General features: G+C 41.2%; 1 protein-coding gene across 1 annotated transcript in view; it reads left to right on the top strand.

Annotated features, from left to right (window-relative positions):
* SPEF2 (sperm flagellar 2) overlaps positions 1-23,424 on the top strand; it is a gene marked incomplete at both ends in the record, with an annotated part of 64,002 nt that overhangs the window by 17,180 nt on the left and 23,398 nt on the right. The window contains 9 exons of the mRNA XM_082012873.1: positions 348-516; positions 4,043-4,262; positions 4,725-4,855; positions 5,073-5,151; positions 7,851-7,924; positions 8,747-8,850; positions 9,719-9,966; positions 11,712-11,817; positions 12,625-12,782. Of these exons, the coding sequence (XP_081868999.1) occupies positions 348-516; positions 4,043-4,262; positions 4,725-4,855; positions 5,073-5,151; positions 7,851-7,924; positions 8,747-8,850; positions 9,719-9,966; positions 11,712-11,817; positions 12,625-12,782 (1,289 nt within the window). The remainder of the gene's footprint in view (positions 1-347; positions 517-4,042; positions 4,263-4,724; positions 4,856-5,072; positions 5,152-7,850; positions 7,925-8,746; positions 8,851-9,718; positions 9,967-11,711; positions 11,818-12,624; positions 12,783-23,424) is intronic.

Genomic DNA, 23,424 nt, shown 5'->3' on the forward strand with positions numbered 1-23,424 from the left:
TTTTTGGTGAGAGGAGGCTTTATACCACAAAAGGGAAGAATATTTTGTAACAGTGAAAAATAGCTACAGCAAAACCGCTACTATACAGCTCTGCCAGCCAAATACTGTGCGATGACATATCTGTGAAAATACTGAAGCCTACAAGTGCCTACAGCTATCATATAAGTAACTAAGCACTTATAAAAAGCTGTAATAATTATAGAAAGCATTGTAAATTATATCTAGTTTAGCATATGGTTTTTTGACAAATGTGATTCTTGTAAATTTGGGTCCACTATTCTCAAATATCCAACCTCCTTAATTTTTGGTTTGTAACTCATTCTTTTTTTTTTTTTTTTCTTCTGCAGCAAAATTCCATTAAAACTGATGGTTGCTTGGAAGGAATTTTTTTTTAATGCAAAACCAATGTATGAACAAGCCTCAATTCAACCTTTGCCAAATGAACCAAGCCCAGAACAACTTGTAGAGCTGAATAAAATGAATCTGTTAGATGAAAAAGATTATGGTGAATACAAGGTACCTCAAACTGATAAAACATAATGGAAGATAATACACCTTGATTTTTCATAATCATAAACATTTTGTTGTGATGTTTCATTTTGTTCTTTTACTAGTTTCTGATACCAGATTTTGACATGCATTTTCTTTTCATTGCCTGAGATTCTATATGAAATATATGGCTATATTTTCTGTTAGTAGCACTGGAGAACTTGTGCAATTTTAAAACACTGTTGTAATTTCATTCTTGTGTATAGCATTGATTATATTTCTCTCTTGAGTTCATAGGACCAACATGTTAATTGCAATGCAGTTATTTCTTACCTAATTGGAATTTGAAAGTGTGGTTAATACTACCACATTTGAAAATGCAACAGAAAGTAGCCAGCAAAAGCAAGTAAAATGGAATACTATATCTATCACAATGTCTGATAGTCTTAATTTCAGCAATTTTGAGTGAAAGCTTTCTAACAAGACTTACTGGTTTGAGTGATCCATTTATTTTAAGACAGTAATGTTTGTGAAAATTATTAAAAATGGTTGACATTTTTGTTAACCTTCTGTTAGAATACAAGTGACTATTTTTCAGGGTGCCTTAAAAGTTTTCTTCAACTTTACAATATATTAGTGTAAGTTCACAAGTGAAAGATGAGAGATGAATGTTTCCATGTTAAAATGTATTGTACAATTTTTTCCAAATTACATTAATGATACTTTTCTTTGGAAAAAAAATCCTGCTACATATTGGGTCTTTTCAAATAACCTATTTAACTAGAATATGGCAAAAGCATGGCAAATAATGTGTCTTTGACTTGTTGGGAAATTATAACAACAATATATATGTTCTTTTCTCCACATCCTGAACCAACTGGTACATTTTCTTTTCAAATGAGTATAAACATCCTTCTCTCTAAATTGGAGAGATATGGATTTAATGGGTGGACTGTTGGGTGGAATTGCTTGGATGGTCACATCCAACGGGTAGTGGTCAATGGCTCAACGTCCAGATGTAGATTGGTGACAAGTGCTGTCCCTCAGGGGTCTGTGTTGGGACCGGTAGTCCCTAATATCTTCATCAATGACATGGTGAGATCAAGTGCACCCTCATCAAGTTTGCAGATGACACCCAGCTGAGTGTTGTGGTTGACACGCCTGAGGGATGGGATGCCACCCAGAGGGACCTGGACAAGCTCAAAGAATGGGCCCATGTGAACCTCATGAGTTTCCACAAGGCCAAGTGCAGGGTCCTACACCTGGGTCAGGGTAACCCCCAGTATCAGTACAGGCTGGGGGATGAAGGGATCAAGAGCAGCCCTGCCAAAGAAGGACCTGGAGGTACTGCTGGATGGAAAGCTGGACAAGAGCCAGCAATGTGCGCTCAGAGCCCAGAAGGCCGACCATATTCTGGACTGCATCCAAAGCAGCATGGCCAGCAGGTCGAGGAAGGTGATGCTGCCCCTCTGCTCTCAAGAGAGCCCACCTGGAGTCCTGCATCCAGCTCTGGAGCCCTCGGCAGAGGAAAAACATGGACCTGTTGGAGCGGGTCCAGAGGGACAGCCACAAAAATGGTCAGAGGGATGGAACACCTCTGCTGTGAGGACAGTCTGAGAGCTGGGGTTGTTGAGCCTGGAGAAAAAGAGACTCCAGGGAGACCTTATTACAGCCTTCCAGTAGTTAAAGGGGGCTTAGAAGAAAGATGGGGACAGACATGCTAGCAGGACCTGTGTTGATAGGACAAGGGGTAATGGTTTTAAACTAAGAGAGGGTAGATTTAGCGTAGATCTAAGGAATCAAATTTTGACAATGAGGGTGGTGAAACACTGGCATAGATTGCCCAAAGAGGAGGTAGACGCCCCATCCCTGGAAATATTGCAGGTCAGGTTGGATGGGGCTCTGAGCAACCTGATCTAGTTGAAGCTGTCCCTGCTCATTGCAGGGGGGTTTCACGAGATGACCTTAAAAGATCCTTTCCAAATTAAACTATTCTATGATTCTATGATTTTAAGTATGTTGTCTGAGATCTATTAGAGAGGAGTTACTGTGCAACTTGAAAAGATTTTTTGGTTTACTTTAGGACTAAAAATAGGTGATTAGGTGATATTTTCATTTAAATTGATAATGCACATATGTTCAAAGTAAAGGCTGATCAAGTTCTGTTAGTAGAATGTATGTTGTGGCAATATATCATTCATGATAATAGGTTCAGGAAAAGGTTGCATATTCTATCTGGAACATGAATTCAAAACAGTATCTTTCAATAGCTATCTTTGAAACTGCTTGCTTCTGTTGATGGTGATTAAATATTTAATTTATAGAATGATACAATTGTTTACGTTGAAAGGGATGTGGAGGTCATTTAATTCAACCCCTTTGCTCAAAGCAAGGCCAACCTCTGAGTCAGATAAGGTGGCTCAGCACCTTGTCTGGTCGGCTTTCAAGTGTTTCCTAGGACAGAGATTCCACAGGCTCTCTGTGCAACCTGTTCCTGTGCTTAACCACTCATTGTGAACATTTTTTTTTCTTCATTTTTTTTCCTAGTTGGAATTCCTCTTGCTGAAACATTTGACTTTGCCTCTCAACCCTTTATTGTGCATCCCAAATGAGATGACAAACTAAAATCTCATTGGGAATACTATTAGTCCGCATATCTTCCAAAGAGCTGTTCAGTAGCCTGCAACCAAATAATAGTTAATACGGGACTAGTATTATCCTGCATACGAAAATGTTTTCTTCTAGCTTCTCATAGCATAAACTGCACATCAGGACTTCCCTGGTCTTGCAAGATCCAATACTGGTAGAGTGTATATATTAGAGAGACAAAAGCACAATTTTGTTTTCAATTCTTTTGACTACATCTTTCTATTCTCGTCTTTCTTCCAATGTGATTGTGAGTAAGTGTCTTTACCAGCAAAAGTTAAACTGTATGCTGGTACCTCATACCACTGGTAAATATATATTGGTCTCAGAGTAGATGAGCTGGAATCTTCTAGTCAGTATTTCCTTCCTTTAAAAATGTTTGAATTATATTGTGGTTTGTTTGTTTTGAGTTTGTTTTGGGTTGTTGTTTTTTGTATTTTTTCATCTCTATTGAATATGTGTTAGGCAAATCCATATATTTGAAATCTCTGTCCATAAAAACTTTCAAAGATTGATGTGTGATACTGGGCAATAGTGTATTTCAGAAAACTGAATGTTAGGATACTGGGCTTCTATGCAAAAAATCTGCTACTGATTCATTCTGTGGTATTGGTGAAATGATTTTTCATGTTTATGGAATTAAAAAAAATATTCTAGGAATCTATGAAAATGATGATGGGGTACTTCTCTTTCTCAACTGGGTCTTAGTGAGTATCAATAAACGCTTAATGATTATGACATAGTTATAGTTTTTAACAAGAGTTTAGTCTAAAAAATGTTTTTTTTTATTTAGTATTATTCAGATTTGGTTACTATATGAATTGTGTTTGTGTATAAATATATGTATCTAGAAAGATGAAAGACAAGGCATATTCACAAGTTATTTGGTAATTTGTCATTTATACAGAGTATGACAGGGGAATGGTGCCCAACTGAAGACAACAGTGAAAACAAACCTCCTCTCAATAATAACATATTGGGTCATGTGCTTCATAGACTGATGGAAATTTTCTATCCTCCAAAACCTAAATCTTCACCACCTCTGTTTCCTCCATTTCCTATCAAAGGATGTATTTTGGGAAAACTTTTTAGTGGAAAAACTACCTGTGTAAAGTTTATTGAAAAAGGTACAGTTGGTTTTTTTTCCCCTTAAATTCTTAAAATTTTTTATTTGCATTAAAATACCACTCCTACAATGAAAATTGTTAGGCACATTCTTGCTTTTCTAACCTTGAACTTCAGATACATCTGTATTTTGCAGGGATTGGTTGCAAGTCATTCATTCATTACCGTCCAAAATAAGATTAAAGACACGTGAACTTTCATGTAGTGTTAAGAAAGTATTACTTTTGCATTGAGAATTTGAAATGCTTTTGGCAAACTTCTCTGGGGATCTTTGTTACAGAAGAGACTAGCAAGATAGCTATGTGATTGTGGATACACACTGTGCAGTGGTAACAGAGAAGGGATGGTGGAAACAACTTACATCAAAAGCCCAAACAAAACCATTAATTTTATTGCCTGCAATAGTTTCTCTCTGTATATGCTCAACTCAAACTGTAAGGTTATCTAATTTTTGTGTGTATTAGTTTGTAATATTCAGGTACTATCTGTTGATACTCTGGTTCAGGAGGCCATCCGAGCTTTTCTTAAAAATGAAATGAAAAGTGAACACAATGTGATTCCACAAGAAGCAGAGAGTTCTGGGGAACAAAATGAGGTAAGCATTTTTGTTCATTTTGGTTTTGGCTCCCTTGGGAAGATAAGAATGAAATATGTAAGGAAGAAAGCATAGTGTTTCAATTTTTTCTCTATTTCAAACTTAATTCTAAGTTCTGACTTAAAAGACTTCAAGAGTCAGCTTGAATTGACAGGCTTGTTTTTCTGGTAATACGTAGTTTCCTTTTTAATCCATTTCCTTTCATAATTGATACAAGGTCCAGAAGAACTTATCAAAATCACCACTGGAAGTTCTAAAGAAACTCCAAACAGAAACACCTATCAATGGAACCAAAGGTGAGTATATATATTTTATTTATATATGTATATATAAATTAATAAAATTTAATTCTTATCTTATCTTATTAGATTTAAATGGAAGTTCCCCTTTCTCTTATACATTTGTGGTAGTATCCATGACATCTGAATTTTCACAGTAGTTTCCATTGTGAATTTTCCTGTTTCCACACAATCCTAGTGTCTGGGAGCAGCAAGTGCAGGCTGCTCCTTCGTGAGCTAGGTGAGGAGGGCAGCAGCAAACCAGGAAGCACATCATTCACCAACAAAGAGTGAGGCTATCAACTGAAGTCAGGGTCACTATCAGGTCCAGAGATACGGGTCCATGTGAGCCTCAATCTGGTGATAACCCAGCAATTCTGCCAATGAAGCAAGTCTGAGGTCAATCTGGGAATTGAAGTCAGCAGGTGTGGATCAGGATCAGAATCAAGGAGACAGGATGCAGGGTGCAGATATGACTGCTACACAGCTGTAATGTAGTGCAGCAAGGTCCAGGATGAGAGCTTCAGCCTAAAAGGAGCTTCCAAAGGAAGGAAGGGCAAACCCTCACCTTCCCTCACTTTACCTTTCTTAACAACAGATCATATCAACAAGGGAACTGGCACTGGGCTCAGCCACCTAAACTTGGAATCACAGAATGATTGAGGGTGGAAGGGACCTCTGGAAATCATAAATGTCCAATCCTCCTCAAAGCAGGGTCAGTACTGCAGGTTCTTCATGTCTATGTTCAGTTGGATGAACTGAATGGAGATGTTGGATGGATGGATTTCCAAGGATGGAGATTCCACAACCTCACTGAGCAACATGTTTCAATATTCCATAACTGTTACAGTTAATATTTTTATTTTTAAATGGAAATTCCTGTGTTTCAGTTTGTGTCTGCTGACTTCTGTCATTTTACTTGGCACCACTAAAAAGAGTCTGTCTCTGTTTTCTTTACTCCCCTCCCCATCCCAGATATTTCTACACATTGATAAGATTCCCCTCATGCCTTCTCTTCTCCAGGCTGAACAGTCCCAGCTCTCAGCCTCTCCTCATATGCCAGATACTCCCAGACCTTAGTAATCGTCAGGGCCATTCTCTGGGCCTGGTCCAATACATTCATGTGTTTTTTTGCACTGGGGAGTCCCAAACTGGACAATGCCAGGTGTGATCTCACCAGAGCTGTATCTGCTTGATGTGGTCCATGATGCTGGTGGCTGCCTTTGCTTTGAGGGCACATTGCTAGCTCATGGTGAACTTGTTCTCCCCCAAGGCCTCCAGGCCCTTCTCTGCAAAGCTACTTTCAAGACAGTTGGTGCCCAGCTGGTACTGAAGGCATGGGGTTTTCCTCACTGGAAGCATTTCCCTTTGCTGACCTTCATGAGAGTCCGGCCAACCCTTTTCCCCAGCCCTTCAAGGTCCCTCTGAAGGGCAGCACAACCATCTGGTGTATCAACCACTTCTTCCAGTTTTGTATCGTCTGCAAACTTGCTGAGAGTGCGCTCTGCCTCATCATGCAGGTCATTAATGAAGATGTTAAACAGTATTGGTCTCAGAATCAGCACTTGGGCTATACCACCAACCGCTGACGGTCAGCTGCACCTCGCACTGCAGATCACAGCCCCTTGATCCTGGCAGTCCAGCCAGTTTTCACTCCACCTCACTGTCCACTTACCTAGTCTGTACTTCATCACTTTATCTATGAGAATGTTAAGGAAGACGGGGTCAAAAGTCAATGTAAACAGCATACGCTGATCTTCTCTCAACCACTGAGCCGACCACCTCACTGTAGAAGGTTGTCAGGTTGTCAGTCATGTTGGGCATGATTTCACCTTCATAAATCCATGCTGACAACCCCCAGTCTTCTTCTTGTCCTTAATATGCTTGGAAATGGTTTCCATGGTTATTTGCTCCATCAGTTCTTAGGGACTGAGGTGAGGCTGACTGGCTTGTACATCCCCAATTCTTCCTTCTTGCTTTCCTTGAAGAGGGGAATGGCAGTTGCATTCTTCTAGTCCTAGGGATCTCCCCCAGTCACCAGGACCTTTCAAAGATTATTTAGAGTGGCTGAGCAATGACATTAGCTAGGTCCCTCAGCACAGGTGGGTATAGGCCATCAGGTCCCATGGACTTGTGTATTTCTAGCTTATTTAAGTGTTCCTTAAGCTGATCCTCCTCCACCAAGCTGATCCACCACTTACCAAAGGTAAGTCTTTCTTGCTGCAGACTTTCCTGCTAGTCTCAGCGGTTTTGGGTACCTCAGTCTTTTGCATGTCTTTTTTAGTAGGCCCACATTTTCCATAGCCTTCCTTTTGCTGTGGAGATATGTGTAAACACCCTTCTTGTTGCCCTTCTGACTAGACATAAGGCAAGACCTTTTCTCATGAGAACCATGAAGCATTGAAACAAATTGCCTCAAGAGGTGGTGTAGTCTCCATCCTTCGAGGTTTTCAGGACCACGCTGGGTTAACAACTTGGCAACATGGTCTGACCTTTGAACTGATGCCACTTTGAGCAGAAGATTGAACTTGAACTAGGTAACCTCCAGAAGTTACTTCCAAGCTGAATTATTCAATGATCCTATGATTCTAACAATTGTATATACGTTCTGTATTCATTTGTTCAAAGAACAATGAGGCATATACTTTTATTATTTATCTATAGTTATAAATATTTTAGTAATAGAACTATGAAACTTTATAATGTACCTGTTTTAGGAAATTGTCCTGTCAAAAAGGATCCATCTGGGCAAGATTTTAAATCAGATAACAGTCAGGATGACCTATCCAAGGTTTGTAATCCAATTTTATCTTCTACTTTTTATAAACATGCATTAGATAAAATGGTTAAATTACTTAAATGGCGATGCTGTTTCATCATTCTGAATTCAATTATGGACCTCACTCTATTATGAAAATCTATTCCTGTATATGTTGGTTAGAGTTGTACATATTGTTAAAGTTCTAAATACTCGTTAAATCTCACATTTATGTAAGATATGGCACTTTCTATGTAATTTCTGAGTTAGCTGTATTGTATGATGTATTCCTGACCTTGCTTCTGCCAAGCAGATCATTCATCCCTTGACAAGGTTTCTTTTCTTTATGTTCAAAAATACTTAATTCTGCAATGATCTCTTTGACTTCATTGCTCACAGGAAAATACTTTCAAAGATAAGATGTAAAAGAATCCCTGTAAAACTAATAAAGTTAAATGCTATCTGTAGGAAACTATCAGTGGATTTATAGTAGTGAAAATCAGAATGAGCTTCAAACCAGGGTACTTAATTTTTTATTTCTTGGCCTTCATATCCTTTGTTTTTCAACCTTGTTCCTGTCTGACATTTTTATGGGTGTAATGATGGAATTCAGTTGGAGATTTCAATGAAATTAGGCCTCTTTTACATCAGTTGAAACTATTTTGCCTTAATAGTTATCAATAAATATTATATGTAATAACAATAAATTTATAATATAAATAGATAACACAATAAACATTAAAATTAATTAAATAATATATAATATATAACAGATAAAATAGAATCATACTCTTTATAAGAGTGAGTGTTGTGAACATTCTGGGCTTACTAGTCTTACACTGCACTCTTCCACAGCTCTCTGTACGTGCCCAGCTTGGCGCCGCATCACAGAAATTGTTGAAGAAAGGAAAAAGTATTCCTGATGAATTACTAATTGACATCCTATTGGAAGCCATTAAGTATGAAATCATATAGCTTTTTTTTCTCAGTTATTTAGAACATAACTATCCATCTTGTAGTCCAGATTAAGCCTTTTCTCTTTATTAAGGATTTTTTTGAATATGAAGTTTTCTACATGGAAAGTGGAGCTTATTAGTGAAGTTAGTTAATGCTCATTTTATGCTAGTAGTAGAATGCTAGCAGTACAGTCTAGCCCTAAATTATGCAGACATTATTGTACAGGACTGAAGGTAAGTAAAAATATACTTGACTATCACATAGTTATTTAATATAACTAATGTATCTGTTTTATTTATTAGTTGGAGATATTCAGCACGTGCTAGTATTTTTTCTTTTACATTTAGTGAAATGCATAATCCAAGCATTCGTACTTCAGCAGTTAGCTTACTTATTTTTGTCTACCCATGTTTGACAGAAAATTGTCTCAACTACACTGATGTGCAATTAGCACTTAAATTCCCACAGGAATATAATTTAAGTTATATTACGCCCATTAGTATATTTTAAAGTTACGAAACACATTTTGCTGTTTCTTACTTCGGTGCAAAAGTTAGTAGAGAAAATAGTGAAATTACACCTCTGATCATAGTCTGTATAGAGTGTTTTTGAAATCTTTATTTATCAATACAGCAAAAATTGTCTTGTTTTTGCATTTTTCCCCTTTTATTTAGGCTTAATATTACTTTTCTGATTTAAAGTCCACTGCTTTACAGTTTAAGTTTTAATTACGTCTGTCATATTTTGTATTCATCAGGATATTTAATATACTGAATTCAGAATGAAAGACTGTTAGGGCAAGCTCATCTTTAAGTGTTATTTTTATGCTATCAATTTGCTGTATAATTCTGGTTCTTTATTTACTTTTAGCCGAACACCACCAGAGAAGGGGTGGCTTGTGGATGGGTTTCCAATGACAATTAATCAGGCAAAGCTATTCGAAAAAGCCTATACAGGGATTGATCCAGAAGCAAAAGATGCAAATTCTGGAAAGCTCTCACTTGTTACAGATCCCAGGGCCCCTAACGAGCCTCCTGTTACCTTGCCTGCATTTGATGTTTCTGTATTATTGGATATTTCAGACACTGTGGTACTGAAACGTGTGGCTAACATGAAGTGTAAGTTTCCAACTACTTTTAACAAAGTAAAATGACATGCAGATTCTGATGTATGGGGAATGTAAAAACTGTTACAATACTGAAATGACTAAATTGTGAGTAGTTGAGCAAGTTGCATATTTTAATTAAAACTACTAAAGTATATAAAATTAGATTTTCCTCTGATAATTATGAAATTAGAAATTGTTTAGATTTCTGGACAGCTTTCTTCTCAATTTGTAAGGACACTTTTAACTTTAGCTGTCTAAAAGTACATGACTAGGTAGAAGTAACACATTGATCCCAAACATTATTTACCAGGTATACCTGTAAGTTGTACTTATTAGAGCAAAATAGCATTACTGCACAATTTCTCTACATGTCATAGTATCACTTTCATTAATTGTGCATTATCACCTTGAATGTTTCCAGATTATTTCAAATACTTTTATTTGTTTCAAAGGCAGATCAGAAGGGTGCAAGTGCGTATGTGCTTGTTTGTATTTGTACTGAGTTCTCACTGGAGCTGAGACAGCCAGTGGCTGGTGTTAGGCATCACATAAAACAGCAGCTGGAAAAAATACAAGTTACAACAGATACAGAAATATATCTCTTTACAAATGAGTATGTGTAAATAGTATTTTTCTCCAGGAGACACATTTGGAAAAGGATGAAGGAAATGATAAACAAAGGGATGTGCCAACATTCATTCCCTGGGAGTGCCAACATTCATTCCCTATTGATTGCTGCCTTTGTCTTATCTTTGGTTAGTCAGTGAATAATCAGAAATTGTCAATTTTGGCAAACAAAGGCAAAGGCATCAAAGGCTTTTTGAGGGCTGTTTCCCTTCCAAATCACACATTTTTAATTGGCGTTACATACCCTGGCAAATCATAAGTTCATTTCATGAATATGTCCCATACTGTCCAAATTATAAAAAGATTGCTCTTCTTTGTTTTCACTGCAGCACTTACCTGGCACATGGCTTGAATTAAAGCACCATATACCTTTTATCTATAGGTAGGAGTGAGGATGAGGCAAAACCATTAGAGCTTCTGCTAACAATGCAGTGAAGATAAATTTATAGACACTTGAAATTCTTGTTAAAGACCTTGTGTTGGCAAAACACTTTGAAAATGTGATAATACATGATATAATCTCAGAAATCCAAACAGCATTTATTTCATAAGATATAATATGGTGATAGAAAAAGTCAAAAGAAGAATAAAAAAAATCAGAAATCTATAAAAACCTGTTTATTTCTAATCAATTAAAGTGTTTTTTAGATTTAGAGAAGACTCGGAAAGAGAGAATACCTTGTCTTCTGATGCAGTGGAATATCTGACCATTGTTGTGAAAAGTAGTTACTTCAAGGAAAATTCAGATTAGGCAGGGAAGATACCTTCTAACTGTTATAAGATAAGCCTGAAATAGTCTGCCCACAGGACTGCTCCCTCTTTACAACTGGACATTTCTGTGACTACAAAGCACCCATCAGGAAATGTTAGTGTTATAATGGGCTGTGCATTTAAATGGAGGAGGCAAGACACTGTGTTCAGGTCCTTTCCAGCTTAATTTTATATTTCTATGATTTTCTCTGACTTTTCCTTTCTTTTAGGAAGTTTGGTACCCAATTTTAAAATGAAGGAATGTAAACCCAAGGAACACTGAAATTTTTGTTTTAATGATTATCTTATTTGAAATGAATAACTACCTGCATAATTGCTTTATTCAGTATATGCTCATATATGCTGTTTTCCACACAGCGGATAAATCAAAGTTGTCTCAAACTGAACAGAACAAGAATCAAAATTCAGATGCTGAAATCCTAGAACAGAAGATTGAGTTAGCCAGGGACCAGGTGCTATCTAGGTATGTTATATGAAGTACAAAAAGTTGCTTCAGCCAGATATTTAGGCATGTTATTAATCTGAATCTCTCATGTGATCCATGACAGTACTGACATGCCTAATGTTAAGAATTTACTTGGGAGTTTCTCTAATGTGGAGCCTAAAGAGTACTTTCATTTTTGTCACAATATAAATAATCCTAGAAGATAAGAATTGATGTGGTTTGCTTTTTCCAGGGAGAATTTCTTTTTTAGATATATATTGCATGAACCATATGTATACATATACATATATACATACATATATACGCATACATATATTTGAAGTATATCATGCATCATGTGACTATCTTTGAGTGAAATGCACTTGATTTGAGTTACAGATTTTCTAAAATGGTATCTCCCACTTTTATATTTGTAAAAAAACAATTAGTTTTGTATTTTTTATTGAATCATAAAATGTTTAACTTTACATAAAAAGGAAAATCAAGAATAACAGGGTTTTTTTCTAAATAGTTGATACTATTAAATATTTCAGACTATTATATTGTTATTATTGTTTTTATTTGTGATACAAGAAAGTAGATTTAGCTTGTGACAAAAAAGAGTAAGAGATATATAAGACAAGGTAACAGGAGGATTTTGAAAATTTTCCTGTTGAAAAAGAAGGGGCTCATGTGGATGGAGTATTATTTTGCAAAAACTATTTCTTGGATTTGTTTTAGTATTAAATTAAATGGTCTGCTTGTTCTTTTCTTTAATAATTTGGGAAAATGTTTAATTTTTCATTAGTTAGATTCTAATTTTATACATTAATGTGCTTTTTGTAGAATTTCAGGCTTTCTAGACACATGGCCAAAATTAGAGAAATGGTTTTCAGTCCATCAAAATATTCTAGTGAAAGTCAATGCAGAGACAGAAGAAAGTCTCGTGTGTGAAGCAGTGAAGGAAATTATAATGGAAGAAATTGCCAAAAAATGGAATAGAAGTAAGCTTTCCTGTTCTTAATTTTTACAATTCAGTAAGAAAAGACTTTGTTCTTTATAATTAACACTAATAATTAATATAGAAAACAGTATAGAAACATACATTTTCACTGGCCCTGCAAGACTTTGGGTATGTGTGGGTTAGTGATAACTACACCAGAACTCTGAACTTTTCTGTTGTGCTTCTACTTCTTCAGAGGATGTGGACTAATTCCACATAATTGTAAAGATAATTTAAGAAAAAAATTTAAAATATTTAAAAGAAAGTGTCAATTGGATTTATTTAAATTCCATGAAGTAAACGATTACTAAATTCAGTCCCTTCTTCCTGCTTTAAATATTACAGCAAGCATCTTCACCATATGGGATAACATAATGGTATAAGAAAGGCTAACTTGCCATTATCAACATATACTAATTTATTGGCAGCAGCTTGAAAACATGGATAACTTGGAGTGTTTTTGCCATGTGTTTTGGTGCATCTTTATTCCATTTTTCCTCTTTAACACCCAAAATGAAAGAATCATTTAAAAGTTAAAAAGGAAAAAAGATGAAGTACCCAGGGGAAAAGATGCATCAGATAAACCAGGATTAGTAGACTTTTGAATATCCAAGTTTTTTCTTCATAATTATTACAAGAAAGTCTTGGTGTGTATTCTACCACCAAAAAAAAAAAAAAAAAGTAGTACTAGCTTTAAAAGCACAGTAAAAGTTTGGACCACTAGTTCTGCACAAGGTTTCCAGTTCATGAAAAAGTCTTGGAAATTGTGCACCTTACAGAAAACTGGATGGAGCATTTTCAAAGAACTACTTGGTTGGAATTGGGCTTTTTATGTGCTTGATATAATTTATAACCCTGCTGGACTCAGTGACAAAAATTCATGTTGATGCAAATGCAGTTGAGATTTTCTGGTTAGAATCCAATTATCTTGTAGAAGTATTGTAAGGACTATTTACTCCATATTAAGACATAAACCAGATTCAAAGGGGGAAGGGGATAAAACCAGGCTCACTAGAGATGAGCCTAGGGGTGGCATGCTGGTGTTGGGCGTGAAATTGATAGCCCAGCTCAAGTGCATCTATACCAATGCATGCAGCATGGGCACCAAACAGGAGGAGCTGGAAGCTGTTGTGCAGCAGGACAACTATGATGTAGTTGCCATCACAGAAACATGGTGGGATGCTTCTCATGACTGGAGTGCTGCAATGGATGGCTATAAGCTCCAGAAAGGATAGGCATGGAAGGAGAGGCGGTGGGTTGGCTTTGTATGTTAGGGCGTGTTTTGGTTGTATAGAACTCAATGATTGTGAAGACTAGGTTGAGTGCTTATGGGTAAGGATGAGGGGGAAGGCCAATGAGGCCGATATCCTGCTGGGAGTCTGTTGTGGTTTAGCCCCAGCTGGGAACTAAGCATCACAGCTGCTCACTCACTTCCCCCTCCCCCAGTGGAACAGGGGAGAGAATTAGGAAAAAACTCATGGGTTGAGGTAAAAACAGTTTAATAGGACAGCAAGAGAGAAGGGAACAACAATGATAACAATAATACCGGCAAAAGAATGTACAAGAACAAGTGATGCCCAATACAGCAATTGCTCACCTCAGTCAGTCTGGGTGATTCTTACTGTCATATCATTGATATGGTAGATAGCAACCATAGTAGTAATATCATACTGTATTGTGTAACAATTAATATAATACAATTCAAATCATTGACTATTTTCACCCAAAATCAAACCTCTTTGAGGTACACATTGGAATTCCCCATCCTTCCACATAACCCACCAAGTGCACCCAGGTCCCTGGGCAAAGGCAATCCCACGAATGCGTTTGCGTTTGCATTTGCCTGAGGCAGGAGTAACCCAGACTGTCTTCCCCAGCATATTTTTTATGTGCACCACGGGGACTTTATCCCCTTCTACAGAATGTAAAAGTTTTGATTGGGCAGGGTTGGCTCTATTAGTAGAAACCCTAGTGTTGACTAACCAGGTGGCTTTTGCTAAATGTTTATCCCCATGTTTGAATGTCCCATCACCCATTACTCTCAGTGTAGTCTTTAACAGTCCATTGTATCATTCAATTTTTCCAGAAGCTGGTGCATGATAGGGGATGTGATATACCCACTCACTGCCATGCTCTTTGGCCCAGGTGTCTATGAGGTTGTTTCGGAAATGAGTTCCATTGTCTGACTCAATTCTTTCAGGGGTGCCATGTCGCCATAAGACTTGCTTTTCAAGGCCTAGGATAGTGTTCCGCATGGTGGCATGGGGCACAGAATATGTTTCCAGCCACCCAGTGGTTGCTTCCACCATTGTAAGCACACAGCGCTTGCCTTGGCAAGTTTGTGGAAGTGTAATATAGTCAATCTGCCAGGCTTCACCATATTTGTATTTCAACCATCGTCCTTCATACCAGAGGGGCTTTAACTGCTTGGCTTTTTTGATCGCAGCACACATTTCACATTCATGGATAACCTGTGCAATAGTGTTCATGGTCAAGTCCACCCCTCGATCCTGAGTGCATCTGTATGTTGCATCTCTTCCCTGACGGCCTGAGGTGTCATGGGCCCACCGAGCTATAAATAGTTCACTCTTATGTTGCCAGTCCAGATCCACCTGAGCCATTTCAATCTTAGCAGTCTGATCCACCTGATGGTTGTTTTGATGTTCTTCAGTGGCCCGACTCTTGGGTACGTGAGCACCTACATGACATACTTTTATGACCAGATTCTCTAATCGGGCAGCAATATCTTGGCACAATTCAGCAGCCCAGGTGGGCTTGCCTCTGTGCTGCCAGTTTCTCTGCCTCCATTGCTGTAGCCACCTCCATAGAGCATTTGCCACCATCCATGCGTCAGTATAGAGATAGGGTATTGGCAATATCTAAAGCCAACTGGATGGCTTTCACCTCCGCAAACTGACTTGATTCACCTTGTCCTTCGGCAGCTTCTGCGACTCATCGTATAGGGCTCCATACAGCAGCTTTCCACCTTCGATGTTTGCCTACAATATGACAGGACCCATCACTAAACAGGGCATATTGCCTTTCGTCCTCTAGCAGTTTATTACATGGTGGAGCCTCTTCAGCACGCGCCACCTCGTCTTCTCTTCGAGCCTGCTGTGTGATAAGTGTGACCCACTTACTCCACTAGCATCAGTCGCATGATGCGTAGAGGAGACCCTCACTTTGAACATCCAGCCCAGCACCGGTAGTCGGGGTGCCAGGAGGAGCTGTGCTTCAGTACCAATTGCTTCTGAGGCAGCTCGAACTCCTTCATATGCTGCCAATATCTCCTTTTCAGCTGGAGTATAGTGGGACTCAGATCCCCTATACCCTCAACTCCAAAACCCTAGAGGTTGACCTCGAGTCTCTCCTGGTGCCTTCTGCCAGAGACTCCAGGTAGGGCCATTCTCCCCGGCTGCCGTGTAGAGCACATTTTTAACATCTCGTCCTGCCCGGACTCGCCTGAGGGCCATGGCATGAACTATCTCCTGTTTAATTTGTTTGAAGGCTTGTTGATGCTCAGGGCCCTATTTAAAATTGTTCTTCTTCCGGGTCACTTAATAAAGAGGGCTTACAATCAGACTATAATTTGGAATATGCATTCTCCAGAAACCCACAATGCCCCAAAAAGCTTGTGTTTCTTTTTTGCTAGTTGGTGGAGACATAGCTGTTATTTTGTTGACCACATCCATTGGGACCTGATGACATCCATTTTGCCATTTTATTCCTAAAAACTGGATGTCCTGTGCAGGTCCTTTGACCTTACTTTGTTTTATGGCAAAATCAGCTTTCAGAAGGACTTGAATTATTTTCTTCCCCTTCTCAAAAACTTCTTCTGCTATGTTGCCCCATATGATGGTGTCATCAGTGTTTCCACCCCTGGGGCAGTTGATTCCAGGTGTATTGGACACCCTTCCAAGTGAAAGCAAACTGTGGCCTTGCACTCTGCTGCCAAAGGGATTGAGAAAAATGCATTAGCAATATCAATGGAGATATTGCTGGTACCACTTGGCTGCCTTTGACTCCAGTTCATATTGAAGTTCTAGCATGTCCGGCACAGCAGCACTCAGTGGCAGCATGACTTCATTCAGGCCACGATAGTCTACTGTCAATCTCCACTCTGCATTAGACTTTCGCACTGGCCATATGGGGCTGTTAAAGGGTGAACGAGTCTTGCTGATCACTCCTTGGCTCTCCAGCCGATGAATCAGCTTATGGATGGGCATCAGGGAGTCTCTATTGGTGCAATATTGCCGCCGGTGCACTGTTGTGGTAGTGATCGGCACCTGTTGTTCTTCAACCCTCAGCAACCCCACAACAGAATGGTCCTCTCAGAGACCAGGCAAGGTGGACAGCTGTTTCATTTGTTCCGTCTCCAAGGCAGTTATACCAAAAGCCCACTGGTACCCTTTTGGGTCCTTGAAATACCCTCTCCTGAGGTAGTCTATGCCCAGGATGCACAGAGCCTCTGGGCCAGTCACAATGGGGTGCTCATTCCCAGTTAGGCTCACTTCGGCCTCCAGTACAGTCAGCTGTTGGGATGCCCCTGTCAATCCGGAAATACAAGTGGGTTCTGCCCCTATATGGCTTGAGGGCATTAGGGTACACTGTGCACCGGTGTCCACTAAAGCCTTATATTCCTGTGGGTCTGATGTGCCAGGCCATCTAATCCACACAGTCCAATAAACTCAGTTGTCCCTCTCCTCTGCCTGGCTGGAGGCAGGGCCCCTCTAGTCCTGGTCATAATACTCGTTACCCACTTCTTGTAAATATGAATCAGAAGTCCCTTCAAGAGGATCAGAGGTAAAATCAACCCTTCTATTTTTTCTGGGGAACTGCCCACTGGAAAGTGGAATGACGATTTTTCTGGAGGAACCCGAACACCCTTTTGTAATTGTTTTTCCTTGCAGCTGGTGTACTCCTGCCACTAGGGTTGAGGTAGGTATTCCATCCCACCTTCTCATGTCCTCTCCATAGTCACGCAATTGAAACCACAGGGTGGCTCGCGGTGTGTATCCTCTATATCCTCTCTCTTGAGCAGAAGAGTGCTTACTCCTAATAGCTGAGATACTGGTCCGTACGGGTGGAGGGTAGGGCATATCCTCTTTGAATTGCTGGAACTCCCGGGACAGTTTCTCTACAGCAGAGATGCAGGCCTGTAGGGAGGAAGAGAGACTTTCTTCATATTGCCGGAGTTGGCCAGCCAATTCATCCACCGTTGGTCTCTCTCCATCTTTCCAGGCCGTTACTGCTAATGAGTTGGCATATGATGATGGTGCAATCCGTACAAACTTCCGCCGTGTAGGTCGTGTGCAATTGACTTCATCTGGATCTTTGGATGATTGCCCATTGTCCAAACCACCATAAATCACGTCCAGCACAGCTAGCTCCCTCAGGTACTGGATACCTTTCTCCATGGTGGTCCACTTGCCTGGGTGACATAGAACATCTTCCTTGAAGGGATACCTTTCCTTCACACCCGACAGGAGTCGCCTCCAGAGGCTGAGGACTCGTGCACCTTTTCCAATAGCTTTGCCAATGCCCCCTTCCCTAGAAAGGGATCCCAGCTGCTTGGCTTCCCTACCCTCTAATTCCAGGCTACTGGCCCCATTATCCCAGCATTGGAGCAGCCAGGTAACAATATGCTCACCTGGACGATGGCTGAAATCCTTTCGCATATCTCGCAATTCACTCAGGGATAGAGATCGGGTAGTTACCATCTCTTTCATGAGTTCTTCCTCTTCCCCCTCTTCAAGCAATGACCCGCTCGCTTCCCTCTTCATTCCTTGTGATGGCCCTGCTTCAGAGCACTCTGCCTCCTCACTCTCTTCCTCTGCCTCTTTCTTAGAAAAAGCTTCTTTGTCCCTTACTAAACGAGCTGACTTCCGCTTCCAAGATTTTTTCTTTTGTACAGGGGCAACTGATACTGGGATGGGCTGGTTCTCTGGTTCTGCTGCAACAGTCTGAGTAGCTACAGTGCCCGTTGCAGGGGTTGGAGTAGTGGCAGTGCCCATCACGGGGGTTGGAGTAGTCACAGTGCCTGTCACATTGTCATCAGATGCAGAGAGCCTCTCCCCCCTTTGAATAGTGTTAAATAGAGCTCGGTAAGCATGGGCCAGGCCCCAGAAAATTGCAATGATTTGTGCCTCCTTGGAGCTGCCAGGGCGACAGCATACTTCTTCCAAATATTCTGCTAGTTTATCAGGAGTCTGCACTTATTTGGGAGTAAAGTTCCATAACACCAGAGGTGTTCACCGTCCTAGGCATTTGCCCATGCTGTTCCACACACCCTGCCATTCATAGCTATCCAGCCTTGAGGTAGATCTCTGGATAATATTCTTAAATTACTTGCAAACCTTAGACAAAACTGAAACAATGTTCCCCAGAAGTAGCAATAGAGGTATTTTAACTACCCAAGGGTGTTCAAAATACTGAGAAACTACTGTGATGAAGGAGGAAACATTATGATAGAGGGTAGCAATGGTACCATTCTGCATTTCCTCCATAAAAAGCCTTTCAGAGGCAGAAGTATAATTGCTAATTGTCTCCACAAGATAGTAGACAAAATACAGTAATGGCTTTAGTACAGACCTCAGATACCACATTAAGCTCTAAAAACAAATCTCGCAGGCAAGACATTACTAATCATTGCAGAGTACAGCAGCCTGCAGAAACCAACATCGATCTTTAACATGTACGGCAAAGATGAGATTGTGATGCAAATCAAATAAACTGATATCGTGACCTGCAATCGTTATTATCTCAAGCCTTTTGCCCCACGTTGGGCACCAAAAAGGACTGTCGTGGTTTAGCCCCAGCCGGCAACTAAACACCATGCAGCTGCTTGCTCACTTCCCTCTCTCCTCCAGGGGAAGAGAACTGGGAAAAAAATCGTGGGTTGAGATGAAAACAGTTTAATAGGGCAGCAACAGAGAAGGAAACAACAATGATAACATAATAATACCAACAAAGAAATGTACAGGAACAAGTGATGCCAAATACAGCAATTGCTCTCCACCCGGTGATTGATAGCCTGTCCCTGAGCAGCGATTTCTGCCCCCCGGCCAACTCCAGTTTATGTACTGGGCATGACGTTATATGGTAGGGAATCTCTCTTTGGCCAGCCTGGGTCAGCTCTCCTGGCTCTGTCCCTTCCCAACTTCCTGTGTACACCCAGCCTTCTTGCTATCAGGCCAGCATGAGAAGCTGGACTGTCCTTGACTACTTAGCAACAACTCAAAAAATCAGCACGTTATCAACATTTTCTCATCCCACATCCAAAACATAGCCTCACGCTAGCTTCTGTGAAGAAAACCAACTCTGTCCTGGCTGAAACCAGGACAATAGCCCGCCCAACCAGGATGAAGAGGCAGATAAGCATTCTATAAATGACTGGCAGAAGTCTTGCAATTGCTAGCCCTTGTTCATGTAGGGGACTTTAATTTACCAGACATCTGCTGGAAGTATAACAGAGCAGAGAGGAAACAGTCTAGGAGGTTCCTGGAGTGTGTAGAAGATAACTTCCTGGCACAGGTGGTAAGTGAGCCTACCACGGAAGGTGCCTTGCTTGACCTGCTGTTTACGAACAGGGACTGCTGGGAGATGTGGTGGTCAGAGGCCATCTTGGGTTTAGTGATCATGACGTGATAGAATTCTGTATTCTGAGTGAAGTAAGGAGAGGGGTCAGCAAAACCACTACCATGGACTTCCAGAGGGCAGACTTCAGCCTCTTCAGGTCACTGGTTGAGAGGGTCCCTTGGGAGACAATCCTGAAGGGCAAAAGGGTCCAGGAAGGCTGGACAGTCTTCAAGAAGGAAATCTTAAAGGCACAGGAGTAGGCAGTCCCCACGTGCCGTAAGATGAGCTGGTGGGGAAGATGACTGTCCTGGCTGAACAGGGATCTTTTGCTGGGACTCAGGGAAAAGAGGAGAGTTTATCACCTTTGGAAGAAGGGGCAGGCAACTCAAGATGAGTACAAGGATCTCATTAGGTCAAGCAGAGACAAAATTAGAAAGGCAAAAGCCCAGCTGGAACTCAATCTGGCCATGATCGTAAAGGATAACGAAAAATGCTTTTACAAATGTATTAACAACAAAAAGAGAGCCAAGGAACATCTCCATCCCTTACTGGATGTGGGGGCGAACATTGTCACCAAGGATGAGGAGAAAACTGAGGTCCTTAATGCCTTCTTTGCCTCAGTCTTTAATAGCCAGACCAGGTATCCTGAGGGTATTCAGACCCCTGAGCTGGAAGGCAGGGATGGAGAGCGTGATAAACTCCTCATAATCCAGCAGGAAACAGTTAAGGATCTGTTAAGCCACCTGGATACCCACAAGTCTATGGGGCCTGATGGGATCCACCCGAGAGTACTGAGGGAGCTGGCGGAAGAGCTTGCCAAGCCACTCTCCATCATTTATCAGCAGTCCTGGTTAACAGGGGAGGTCCCAGATGACTGGAGGCTTGCCAATGTGACGCCCATCTCAAGAAAGGCTGGAAGGAGGATCCCAGGAACTACAGGCCTGTCAGCCTGACCTTGGTACCAGGGAAGATTATGGAGTCGTTCATCTTGAGGGTGCTCACAGGGCATGTGCAGGACAACCAAGGGATCGGGCCCAGCCAGGCTGGGTTCATGAAAGGCAGGTCCTGCTTGACCAGCCTGATCTCCTTCTAGGTGACCTGCCGAGTGGATGAGGGAAAGGCTGTGGGTGTTGTCTACCTGGACTTTAGTAAAGCCTTTGACAGCGTCTCCCACAGCATTCTCCTGGAGAAACTGGTGTCTCATGGCTTAGACAGGTTTACTCTTCGCTGGGTAAAGAACTGGCTAGATGACTGAGCTCAGAGAGTCATGGTGAATGGAGTTAAATCCGGCTGGTGGCTGGTCACAAGCGGTGTTCCCCAGGGCTTGGTTCTGGGGCCAGACTTTAATATCTTTATTGATGACCTGGATGAGGGGATCAAGTGCTTCCTCAGTAAGTTTGCAGATGACACTGAGTTGGGTGGGAGTGTTGATCTGCTGGAGGGTAGGCAGCCTCTGCAGAAGGATCTGGGCAGGTTGGATCAATGGGCTGAAGTCAATTGTATGAGGTTTAATAAAGCCAAGTGCAGGGTCCTGCATTTGGGTCACAACAACCTCATGCAACGCTACAGGCTTGGGGAAGAGTGGCCGGAGAGCTGCCTGGCAGAAAAGGACCTGAGGGTGCTGGTTGACGACAGGCTGAATATGAGACAGCAGTGTGCCCAGGTGGCCAAGAAGGCCAACAGCATCCTGGCCTGTATCAGCAATAGTGTGGCCAGCAGGAGTAGGGAAGTGATTTTGTCCCTGGACTTGACACTGGTGAGACCGCACCTCGAATCCCGTGTTCAGTTTTGGGCCCTTCACTACAGGAAGGATATTGAGGTGCTGGAGCATGTCCAGAGAAGGGCAACAAAGCTGCTGAGGGATCTGGAGCACAAGTCTTATGAAGAGCAGCTGAAGTAACTGGGGTTGTTTAGTCTGGAGAAGAGGAGGCTGAGGGGAGACCTCATTGCTCTCCATAACTACCTGAAAGGGGGTTGTGGTGAGGTGGGTGTTGGTCTCTTCTCCCAAGTAACTAGCGATAGAATGAGAGGAAATGGCCTTAAGTTGCGCCAGGGGATGTTTAGACTACATATTAGGAAAAATTTCTTTATGGAGAGAGTGGTCAAACATTGGAACAGGCTGCGCAGGGGGGTGGTGGAGTCACCATCGCTGGAGGTGTTCAAAAAATGTGTAGACATGGCACTTCGGGACATGGTTTAGTGGGCATGGTGGTGTTGGGTTGATGGTTGGACTTGATGAACTTAAAGGTCTTTTCCAACCTTAATGATTCTGTGATTCTGTAGATCAGGTTGCTCAGAGGCCCATCCAACCTGCCCTGCAAAGTTTCCAGGGCAACTCTGGAACTCTAGGCAACCTGTGCCAGTGTTTCACCACCCTCATTGGGGAACATATCTTCATTAGATCTAATCTAAATATGCTCTCTCTTAGTTTAAAACCTATAGAACAGGCCCTGCTAAAAAGTCTGTACCCATCTTTCTTCTAAGCCCGCTTTAAGTACTGGAAGGCTGCAATAAGGTCTCCCCAGAGCCTTCTTTTCTCCAGGCTGAACTCTCTCAGACTGTCCGCACAGGAGAGGTGTTCCATCCCTTTAATCATTGTTGTGGCCTCCTCTGGACCCGCTCCAACTTGCTCTTTGCTGTGCTGAGGGCTCCAGAGCTGGACATGGGACTTCAGGTGGGGTCTCACTATAGTGGAGTAGAGGGGCAGAATCACCTCCCTTGACCTGCTGGCCACGCTGCTTTGGATGCAGCCCAGGATGTGGTTGGCCTTCTGGGCTGCGTATGCATATTACCGGCTCATGTCCAGTTTTTATTCCACCAGTACATCCAAGTCCTTCTTTAGCAGGGCTGCTTTTGCACCCTTCACATGCAGCCTGTATTGATACTGGGGCTTGCCCGAACCCAGGTACGGGACTCTGCACTTGGCCTTGTGGAGCCTCACGAGTTTCATACAGGTCCATTCCTTGAGCTTGTAAATAATGTAATTATTGTAAATTAATAATGTCTTTGTTGATAAATTCCAAGCTGTTCTTCACTGTTAGATTCATATAAGCAGACCATATGTG

Source organism: Phaethon aethereus (genome assembly GCF_964289735.1).
Source record: "Phaethon aethereus genome assembly, chromosome: Z".
NCBI lineage: Eukaryota > Metazoa > Chordata > Aves > Phaethontiformes > Phaethontidae > Phaethon > Phaethon aethereus.